This window comes from Egretta garzetta, unplaced genomic scaffold, assembly GCF_000687185.1.
Source record: "Egretta garzetta isolate BGI_Z169 unplaced genomic scaffold, ASM68718v1 scaffold56, whole genome shotgun sequence".
NCBI classification, from domain to species: domain Eukaryota; kingdom Metazoa; phylum Chordata; class Aves; order Pelecaniformes; family Ardeidae; genus Egretta; species Egretta garzetta.
In genome coordinates this window covers 9,737,757-9,749,381 of record NW_009260182.1, presented here as the reverse complement: position 1 = coordinate 9,749,381, position 11,625 = coordinate 9,737,757, and the positions used below count along the sequence as shown (strand labels likewise).

General features: G+C 38.9%; 1 protein-coding gene across 1 annotated transcript in view; it reads left to right on the top strand.

Annotated features, from left to right (window-relative positions):
* The first annotated feature begins 51 nt into the window (after positions 1 to 51).
* ERCC6 (ERCC excision repair 6, chromatin remodeling factor) overlaps positions 52 to 11,625 on the top strand; it is a 47,289-nt gene continuing 35,715 nt past the window's right edge. Inside the window, exons 1-5 of the mRNA XM_009641900.2 lie at positions 52 to 301; positions 851 to 1,284; positions 3,834 to 3,954; positions 6,893 to 7,001; positions 8,883 to 9,609. Coding sequence (XP_009640195.1) covers positions 854 to 1,284; positions 3,834 to 3,954; positions 6,893 to 7,001; positions 8,883 to 9,609 — 1,388 coding nt within the window. The 5' untranslated portion in view covers positions 52 to 301; positions 851 to 853. The remainder of the gene's footprint in view (positions 302 to 850; positions 1,285 to 3,833; positions 3,955 to 6,892; positions 7,002 to 8,882; positions 9,610 to 11,625) is intronic.

The following is an 11,625-nucleotide window of genomic DNA, read 5'->3' as shown; positions in this document are numbered from 1 at the left end:
CCGGGGTCGCTGGAGGGGAGCTGGCCGACGCGCGGGGTTGTCATGGTAACCGTTGCCTGAATGCAGGGCCAGACCCGTTTCGTGCGTGCTCGGAGCTGGTGGAAGAAAACCCTGAGCTGGGACGGAGATCCACGGGCTGCCCGTGCTAGGGGCGGTTGCTGATGAAGCCCACCTGCCTTAGTAATGACTTCCTGCAAGTTGGTAGCACTTGTGTCTCCCCAAAGTTGATGAAGAAGCCATCCTTTCAGGAGGTGGTCTCACCTTGAAGGCTCCAAGCAATACCAGCTCCAGGCTTGCCTTGGTAAGTCAGTTCAGTGTTAATTTCCTAACAACTGAGATGCTTTATGTTCTCCTTCAAAGCTGAATTGTCAAACTAAAGCCTATGGCCAATTGTTCCCATCAGCGCTTTCACTAGCAAGACTTACGCTGTTTCAAAACAATGTATTTGTTGGGTTTGGATATATTAAGTTGCATATGTTTTTGTTATGTCATAGTCTTCTGGAGCATGACTATTTACACACAAGACTGAGTTCACTCTCTGGCAAGGAGAGTAATTTTTACAGGTTTTTTTATTTATTTTGATATCAGTGTTTTCCAGGAGTAGTCCATATAGCTGTCTTTAAGATGTTTTGGCCACTTTTTCCTTTTGATTGTGGAAATTAGTGTGGTGAAGCCTTTGCTGGGAGGACTCGTGGAGGAGTAGACAACTAGGTGTTTTGAAACAAGAATTTCTCACAAACAAGTGCGCTCATTGTTTTGTTTCCTTTTATTTGGGCACAGTCTTCATGAGGAACTTTGTGTTTATGTGAATGTTCTTATGATGTGGTTCTTCTCTGTTGCCTTTGAGCAGAGGATGCCAACAGACAACGGCCACCTGCCAGACAGTATCCAAGAACAAGACGCTGTTGCTACTTCAAGCAGTAATTGCCTGCATAATGCTGAGGAATTGAGAATTGAACAAGAAAATGGCATTTGTAACAGTGACCTGGGTAATAGTGGTAAAGTTCCCAACTCTGCCAGCCAGTCATCCACTTCCATGGCCATTTCTTTGGAGGCGCCCAGAAGAGGACAACCCCTTTTACAGATCAACAGGCAGCAGATTCAGTCCATCTCCTATAGCGCACAGGCCGCTGAGCTGAAAGGTTTAGGAGTTGATGTCTATGACCAGGATGTATTGGAGCAAGGAGTTCTTCAGCAAGTGGATAATGCAATTAATGAAGCTAATAAAGCAGCAAAAATAGCAGATGCGGAGAAAGAATATCAGTCAGTTCTGGATGACTTAAGGTAAATTGTGTCCTTTCTTACTGTTCCTTTCTGTTACTGACTAGCTAATGAGGCTTGGTGTCTTGTGTTTTTAAAAGCTGGAAGATGAAAAGATGCTTTAAAAGCACTGGATCACATGTACTCTTCTGAGTCACCCACCTTTTAAAAAAGGAGAAACTATTTGTCGCATCAGAGCAATGCTCCATTGCTCTTATTTGACTGATTCAGTCATGCATCAAGGTAGTAGAGGACAGTGCGTCTCCTTTTGCTGTTTTGTTTCCTGCCTTACCAAGATGCATGTCTGTTTTCTGGGCAGTGGAGAACTGCATTATACTCTGTTATTCAAAGTTATAGTCAGAAAAAGTGCCACTTCTTCAATTCTGTATGCTTCGTGGGGTTATCTGCTTCTGGTTATGTGCTTTCTGTAACTTGAGTGACTTTGTATCATGAATGTACTACAAGCAAAACAACCTTATCACAAGTGCTTGTATGAAGTACCTAATGGCACCTTAAAAGACTCAAATGCTTTAATTAACATGGTATATTGATAATAGAAGACTTTGAGGGATAGGAACCACTAATATGTTGAGTTTTGATCTTAGATCTCCCTTTCTCTTTCTGGTGTCATTGTAGAGTTACTATGTGAACTACTGCAGGTAAATAATTCTACCTGTGTGCATCTTTCACTGTATTACACTAATGTTGGTTTTTAGTGCTCAAGAGTGCTGTAGGCCTCCGTTACCTATGTGAACTCTCTTATAGCTCTCTTGTTATGCGTATGCTTAATTTTATGCACTTCATTAATTTTCTGATTTTGGTGTGGAGGTGTGAATCTAAGTGAATTTGCAAAACTGGAACTTAATTCCAGATGTTATGTAGCAGAAGGAGATAATGAGTAAGATGGTCACTGAGAGGAAGAATGGAGCAGCGTAACCACTGCAGCTAGATTATGCAGTTATTGAAAGAGCGGTACACAGCACTGTCAATTAGTTGATATTTTTCTATTTTTTTTCTTCAAGAAGCATCCTATGATTTTTCTTACTCCTATATTTTCACCTTCCACTTAAAGCCGTAAAATGAGATTTACTTGAGGGGATTCAGATTGTTTATGCAGACCTGTAGAACCTTGTATGTGTAAGATGTAATGTGCAAGTCTGAAAGTTGATTTTGGAGAAAATTAGCAGAGATAGTTGGCTTGTTGAACAGAGGGACTAACAAAAGTAAAGACATCTGAGCAGAGCATGATAGAGTTGGTTAAAGTCCTGTAATACAGGGAATGCATGACTAGAGGTAAAATCAGGCAAAAAGGGGCTTTTAAGAAATTGGCAGAGTTCACTGTAGAAACTGCATGATTCTATAACATACACACAAATTTAAGCAGAAGGAAGAGAATAAAAAACGGTTGAAGTTAAACCCTGTTTAAATCCCTCAGTCCTGTTAAATAAAGCTTTGTGGAAGAGGACAGTGAAGGTATGTGTCAAGAGACCCTAGGGCCAAGGAAGCAAGAGCCAAAAGGTAGGAGACTTGCAAGAGGATGGTATTCTTCAAAGCAACAAAAGAGACAATTGAGAAAGGGGATGTGATAGTTTAAAAGTGTTGAAAAGGAAGGGGGAAGTGAAGATGGCAGTGATAGCGGAGCTGGTAGAATACATCTCCTAGCAGAACAGCAGTAGAATCCAGATCAGAGCTGGAGAGAAATGTGGCCCAACAATTTCCTCCCTGGCAATTAAGGAGACTTGCGTAGTGCTTTCCTTTGCATGTGAGGGGAATAATGGCCGCTTTGCAGGTGTTGTAAAGAGTCATCTTTTGACATTTTTCACAATGCTTTGAGATACTGATTTGTGTATCCTTATGAAATATTCTGCTGTTGGAATCAACAAACCTAGATTTGTCGCTTCTGACAGCAGGGTACTAACTCCTTCCTTGCAAACAAATTCAACAGCAGAAACAGATTATATTAGATCATAGTATGTGGTTCAACCTGAATTTCATATTGTGTATGGAAACTTGAAAAATGGTAGTGTATGAGGAAGGAAAATTTAATGTTGATGTACTGTTAATTTTTTAGGCGAGTCTGTCTTTGACACTATATTTATCTTGTAATATATTCTTTGTGTAAAAGAGACATTGTAAAGGTAAAAGAAATAGGTTTCCTTATGTAATGACATCAAACTATTAAAGCAGTTTTAGAAAATGAAAATGTGGCATTTCCAGTTTAGATTTTTGGGTTTGCATTTTGTTTACCTTGAATAATAAAAGCAACCACTATCACTTGTTTATTGTCATCATCAGACTTGTAACTTTTGAGTACTAAATATTGAAGTGGTTTGTTCAGTTTCCTTGCCTTTGGAATTTTAGTATTAGCAAAACTGTGTTTAAAAATATTTTATGGTGTACAACTTTTTAAAGTGTTTAGTATGTCCAGTGTTGTTTAAGTGTAAGATGCTTATTCAGAAGCTTACCTTTAGACCTTTTTAGATCTTACCTTAAATCTGGAATTTCTAAATTGAGAATGTGCTGTTTTTCTTTCTTGAGTTGACTAGTACATTGCAATCTTCTTGTTGTTTTAGGTCATGTACAACATCTCTGAAACAAATACAGAAAATTATTGAGCAACTCTCACCTCAAGCTGCTGACAACAAAGATATAAACAGAAAACTAGATTCTGTAAAACGGCAAAAATATAACAAGGTGATTGGATTACACTATTTTCTTGCTGACAATACTTCACTTGTACTTTGGTTTAAGGTTTGGATTATGTGATACAATTCTTGCTTAATTACGTAGCTCAGAATCAGTCTACAACTGCTGTTCCTTCCCTTTTAAATGTTTTCATTTTCTACCAAAAAAAATGTAAATAACTAAGTTAAAGATGTGAAAGTGAGAGCTGAATTTTTTTTATTTATTCTAAGTTTCAGAACAAGCTGTAAAACTGAAGCTCCAGAACCTGCTCAGAAGACTGATTTGCATTAATTTAACTAAATCCCTCCCAGTAGTATTTGGAGATTTAGCAAAGTATTGTTAGGGTATGATTCAATAGTTGACCTAAATCTCACCTCATGGTCTTCATTCCCTACCTTCCTTTCCTTAATCCTCTTTCATTGTCTCTATCTTTCTTGTACCAGTACACATAATTCCTTTCTGTGAGCCATTTTAATTCATTGATTTGGCAGAAACTGCTCCAGCTTTTTTCTGCCAGCTTAGTAAGTTAAAGGAGCTCATAAAGCAATCTGTACACCTGTGAATAGGAAGAAGGAGATATGAGGAAAGGGGAACTCTTCCTGGTCAGGAATGTGGCACTTTGATCAGCTCACCGTCTGATGGAAATTCACCCTAATATTTTTCTCTAATGATAAACCTGACTGAGAAACTTACTGTCCTTTGTCTTCAGACGCTTCTTCCCAGTCTCAGGCCATTTGCCACTGACTCACTCAGCTGTTTGGTTTTTAACCTTGATTGTTTCAGCGACCTGGATAACACTGTGCTCACAGTTTGGCCGATTAAGAGAGTGAGGGGGACAGTACTGAACAGTGACACAGGACTAGGAACAAGTAGCTGGAACTAGTGGGAAGAAAGGCATTAAGCCAGACTTATAACTAAAGAGTGATCATGTAACTGGACACTGTATTTTGCTTGAAGTAATTTATGCACGTGTTTCAGGGGAATATCAAACCTCGTTGCCAGTTCATTGTTAGCCATCTCTAGCAGTCCTTGAAGTATAAGAATAAATCCCTGTATGAAAACTATGATCTGTAAAAGTGGTTAATAACCTCAAGAGTGTTCTGGAGGCTGGCTGGAGGCAAGCAGTGTATTTAAAGCTGTTCTTGAGCTACTTTTTGCATGGAAAAGTGCCTTTTAGTACTCTTCCTTTTGTAGTATTAAAAAAAAAAAAAGGTTAAAGACGGCTGAATTCTTCCATTATTGAGACAAATGGCAAATTAATGATTGGTACAAGACAGCTATTTCCTTAGAGCTGTCATACAGGGAGTATTGTGATATAAAGTACTCTGGTAGCAAGGATAATACTGCATACACAGGAGATAATATATTGTACCATACATTAATATACTTACCCTTTGTGGTTTGAAAAGTGCTACATGAAGACATGGGTAGGCTAGTAAACCGTTCTTCACCAAAAAAAAAAAACCAATTTGCTTATTTTGCCATGAACTTGATTTTTACTGAATTACATGCCTCTCCAGGTAAGGAAATATTTCACAGAATCACACAGAATCGTAAGGGTTGGAAGGGACCTCAGGAGATCATCTAGTCCAACCCCCCTGCTAAAGCAGGCTCACCTAGAGCATGCTACACAGGACTTCATCCAGGCGGGCTTTGAATATCTCCAGAGAAGGAGACTCCACAACCTCCCTGGGCAGCCTGTTCCAGTGCTCTGCCACCCTCAGAGTGAAGAAGTTCTTCCTCATATTCAACTGAAACCTCTCGTGTTTCAGTTTGCATCCATTGCCCCTAGTCCTGTCGCTGGACACCACTGCAAACAGACTGCTTCCGTCCTCTTGACTTCCGCCCTTAAGATATTTGTATGCGTTGATGAGATCCCCTCTCAGTCTTCTCTTCTTCAGGCTGAACAAGCCCAACTCTCTCAGCCTTTCCTCGTAGGGGAGATGCTCCAGTCCCTTTATCATCCTAGTAGCTCTCCTCTGGACTCTTTCTAGGAGTTCCTCGTCTTTCTTGAACTGGGGAGCCCAGAACTGGACACAGTACTCCAGGTGGGGTCTCACCAGGGCAGAGTAGAGGGGGAGGATAACCTCCCTTGACCTGCTACAAATGTGGAAAATTACATTGCCTATGTCTTTGTTTTACTGGTTGGACTTTCTTGTTTCATAAGTGAAAGTCAGCAACACCCAGGAATCACTTCACCAGTAAATATACAGTTGAGTATATTACAATCAGATAAAAGGTGTAACAGAAGAGCTAGCTATGAATTATTTTCATAGCAGTAATGAACCATATGTGTTATAGCATCTGTAATGTTGATTTTTTTCACTTACTTTTTTAAAAGCAATTTCACCTTGTAGTTTCTGCTGTTAAATTAGCTGTGAACACTCCTGAATTAACTGTGCAAACATATATTGGGATGATGGACTGATTTACAATTTCAGTTTATTTCTAACAAAACATTGCAAAACTTCTGGGATGATAAATAAATCTTACTAAATCTTGTAGCTGTTTTTAGTGGCTTATTAACAATTAACCCATTCTCGCAAATCATGAACAAATCTTTTGGTGTTCTCGGTGCATCTCACTAATCTGCTTGATGGGCTTCCTTCACTAGAATCAATACATTCATAAAATTACCTCAGAAGATGTACATACAAATGCGTAATGTGCATGTGAAACTTGTGTTTATAAACAGTCTAATCTTGCTGTATGCGTACTGTAAGATGAATGCACACATGAAATTGTGTGTGTTCTGGGGTTGGAGCCCTACAGATATTTTGATGACGCTTTTTTGCACTTTTTTGTTTCAAATGTGATACTGTGAACATTTGAATGTGAGATTCTGGTGGAAAATATTGCAAATGTAGTAATTTAAGTCTTGTTTAAAAGGATAGAAAGTTTATGAACCAGGTTAAAAATTAAATGATGTATCTACTTGTCATTCAAGGAGCAACAGCTAAAGAAGATCAAAGCAAAACAAAAGCGTCTCCAAGCAATTCTTGGTGGAACAGAGATTCTTGATAAAGTAAATGAGATTGAATTTGAGGAAGATGAAGGTATGGGAGAAGGCTGAAAGTTATGTTCTACTTTGATGCAATGCCTTTTTATGTTTGAAGCTAGTTTGCAAGATCTTTGCCAATAAGGAAATAAATTTCAGTGGTTTGCTTTCAAGGAGGGAGTTAAGAACGCTTATTCTCTGCACCTGCAGAATTGCAGATCTTGACATATGCATGCGGGAAATTTTTAAAAAAGGATGTTAATCCATGTTCAGCTCAGTAGGGGTGGCTGAGGCACATTAGAGTATTGGGCTTAATAAATTGGAAAACCTAACATTTTTTTCACAGCTAATTTGATAAAGATGACTAACATCACGATTGAATTACATTTTATGTGCTGGATGCTATCAATCAGCATTAACAAAATTGTTTTTTCTTCGTGTTGGGAAGTATCACTGGAAATGGAAGGGGGAAGTGCTTCTCTCTTTCAGCCTGCACTGTGATTTTTGAAAAAAATTAAAACAAGGCTTCTTCCAAAGCAGGGTGTTCTCTCAGTGTTTCACTAGGTGTTCTTTCTCACTGCTGTCTGCAAACTGAACTTGGATTTTGTAGCTTCAGCTTGGCAGTGTCTTGGCCACAATCACTAATCCACAGTATTCTGCAGGGCAAGTTTGGACCCCGTTGATGTTTGCGCATCACCTTTGGGTTATATTGTAGTTTGCAGAGGTGTAAACTCTTTGTGCTGTTGTCCGTTGTAGATGTGGCTTGAGTGGATTCCAGATCTCACAGAGCTCATGCTCTCCTGATTCAACAAAACTTACAGGAGTCAAAACTTCAGTAAGCTTTTCTTAGTAGAAAAGCATCTTTAAAACTTTTTCTTTGGATGGGTTCGTGCAGTAAACTCAGGCACCCAGTGTAATGAAATGTAACTAGGAAGTGAGTGGAGTCCAAGACAAATGGAGTTGAGCCATTCCAGTAGTTTGAGAAACTGAGGGGGCGGACAGGGAGGAGTTTCATGCCTGATGCATTGTTGTTACTTGTTAAACATGTTTTGGTGGTAGATACAGTGCTTTAAATGGAACCATATATAGTAACATGCCATGCTGGCAATTCTGGTACAGCTATTTTGAAATTTTGGACCCTAAAAGTAGACTTCAGGCTGGAATTCCCCTTCAGCTTCCTGAATTCAAGAGCTTTTCTGCCTCTTTGGTTTCAAACACCAATTATAGTTTGTGTTAATATGTATAGTAACTCTGTATGCAGTTTAACTGAAGCGCTCTTTTATGGCAACATGCTGTGCAGCCAGTCTGACTTTTAAAGTAATAATCCTGATATTAGTGTTGTGGACTAGGAAGATGGGGTTTGTTTTCTTTGTTTTTTGAAGCACGTGGGAAGATAGTCTTGTATGTGTTTTGTAAGATTTGTCTCTGTCCTGGTATTGTAATGGAAATGTCAAATTTCAAGCTTATGAATAGGGCTGAAAAAACAATAGTAATGTAGAAATGGACAATGTTGCTGCATATGGGAATGCAGTGGTTTTTTGCACTGAACATGGTGACATGGGTTGAATTGACAGTATAGGGAGCACATTAGAGTACATGTGCTATAGGGGACTGTAATTTTATGGTAGTTCTTGCTACTGCCTGTTGTTTCAGAAGTATTTGTGTTTTGGTAGTATGTGGGATGTTTCCTATATGAAGTTTGAGAAGTAGTTTGAAGTAAAAGTTACAATCTGACTTTTTTGGCCTTCTGTTTTGTTGGGGTTTGCCTTTTTTGAACTTCAAGTGTTATGTGTGACAATAATTTGGACTTAAGTTGTATAGAAAAACTGAACTGAAGCTTTGGGGGGAGGAGGGGTAACACAAAACAAAACACCCTTGTTACTGTGTTTGAGTTTAGAAGGTGTTGAAGGCATGCTGGATGTTCTGATTTTTGTTGTAGAACCTGGTCCATCATGTCTTGGCAGTATGCTTATGCCTGTTCAGGAAACAGAGTGGGAAGAGCTTATTCGTACTGGCCAGATGACTCCATTTGGCACTAAAATACCTCAGCAGCCAGAGAGGAAGACACGACGATTAATGCTAAATGAAGCATCTGATTTTGAGAAGTACTTAGCAGACCAAGCTAAGCTATCATCTGAAAGAAAGAAGTTATCCCTTCACAAAGGAGCAAAGAAGAAAGCACAAGCCAAAAATGTTCAGTGTGTACCTCTCGCATCTACTAAAAAGGAAAAAAGGGGTAAAGCCCTGTCAAAAACAGATAAGCGCTTAAAAAAACACATGAGAAAACTTCAGAAGCATGCCCTTCAGATTCAGTCAAAGGCAGAGATTCCAAAAGAAAAGCAATATCTCGAGGCCAAAAAACATAGGTGTGAACAGGAGGATGATAGTGGAGAGTCTGAGTATGTACCCGATGAGGAGCTCTTTGATCCAGAAGCAGCCGGAGAGGAGGAAGAGCAGGCATCTTCTCATGCTGAGAATGATTCTGATTATGAACTCAGGAATTTGTCTAGAAAAAGAAAATATTCGGTGAAGAGAGATTTTAAAGAAGCTGAAGATGATGCTGACTTCTTTCCAAGCTCTGAGGAAGAAGAGCATACACTGGGGAAGCGCAAAGTAAAGAGATGGAGAGATGATGGAGATGAAGACTATTACAAACAGAGACTAAGGTTAGTCCTAGATGTTTTTATTAGTAACATTAACAAATTATGTTGAACATGGAAAGGGCAATGTCTGCAATTCACTGCTAGGAATTGAAGTAAGGAAAACAAGATAGTTGGAATGATCATAGCCTTCCAAAAGGAATAAGACGTACCTCTTAATGACAAGGACTTTGCTGTTAGATTGTTCTGGTTGTTATAGGTCCTTCAGCAATAAGCTTTTTGTGTATTGGTTTGTGTTTGTTGTTTCCAGAACTGTGAATATGCCCAAAATTGAGGATATATAAACCAACATATTACTCGGCAGCTTTACGCTTAAGTACTGCCTTTGTCTGTAGATCATACATCTACCTTTGGGGGCGGGGGAGGGCAAGATAAAGTCTTCTGTTTAATAGGGAAAATTACAGTGCAGACAGACAATGCCCTCCCTCCTCAGAGGGAGGGCACTTTTCCACTGAGAGAAATCTTTGGTTTGGGATGGGGTGAGGTGCTTAGTTTCTGGATTTAAAAAATTAACTGCTATTCAAGAAGAAATCATTTGAATAAATTATAGTTACACACTGGTTTTGTAGAATGTTAGTTTATTGAAATCTGAGGCAATTACATATAGTTTATATGGCTAACAGGTTTATTTGAAAATTAGTATTAAAAGGATCTTTTTAATTTAAACTTGCAAAAAATTTGTACTGGAAAGGACAGTATCTATATTATTTGATTATTAGCATGTGATATCTCTTGCATAACTTGTATCAGAAGACACAAATAATGAAGACTGGGCATTTATACTGCTGTTAGTGAAGTCTAAGAGGAGCTGCTCTGTTTGACAATGCTTTTCCTCTCTGTTCTCAGTGAGAGTGAGGATAAAAACATCACTAAAAAGAGACACTGACAGTAGTGGTAATAGTAGTGTTTTCTGTTGCTATGATGACCTAAGGTTATAAACTGAGTGAAGTTTCTAAGGAGACTCTAGTCTGTTGGGTGGGGAAATACAGCTAAGACCACAAGTTAGTTTTTAAAGTGGCAGCTGAAACACCTCATGCTATTCTGTGATTTATGACTTTTGTATAACCTGTGTGTTGATGATCTCTGTGTAGCTACAGCATGCTGTGAGATGTTTTCTCTACTGATAGCATAGCTGTTGAGCTCCTAACAATAAGACTGAACAGTATTTCCATTTTCACAGCTGCCTGGAAAACATTTTGAAGGGGCAACAAAGTGGCCTGTAATTTGTTAAGCTGTTAAAATGCTAACTAGACGTGTCAGTGAAGTTAAGAGACATTTCTGCATATGCTGGAAGTCAAAAGATCAAGGTCACTAAAAGTTGTTTTGTTTTAATTGTTCTCTAACCACTGGCATGTTGTCTCTTTTCTAGTATAAGAGTTGAGCTTCATATAATGAACTTCAGCTTGTTGATAGCATGCTTGCTTTTCATTAATTACCTTTAGTGAATGTCCAAGAATTTTTATAGTCCTCTAGAAAATCATGGATTCTAGCATGAAAACAGCTGCTCTAGAGTGAAAGGAAGAATGTACATTAAGGCTGTCAGTGAAGGGTGGTAGATGTAGTGATAAGGCCTAGCATAGGAACTTGGTTAATCATTGGGAGACTCGAATTCTACACTGCTATGGAAAGATGAAATCTTAGATTTAAATAAAGCCGTATCAGAGAATGGGTCGAGAAGTAGAGGTATAAACAGCATCTCTTCCTGTGGTGAGAGCCTGAGCTGCTGTGGAGGAAGAGGAATCTTCTGATAGCAGAGGTACTCACAGTTGTAGAATTACTGGTAACAAAATCTCACCTGGGGGAAGTTGGGAAGACCCTAACTTCACTTCCACATCTCAGGTTACAAAGGCAGATATGAGGTGATAGGTTTGCAATCCCGGGATGCTGCTTTTCAAAGTTAAAGCATAGTTTATTGCTCTTGAATAGAAGATATCAGATAGAGGCTAATCAGAACAATGTCCAAAGGGTCAAAAAGAAATATGTTTTTTATTGGATGCATTAACAAAAATTAATTGTACTTAA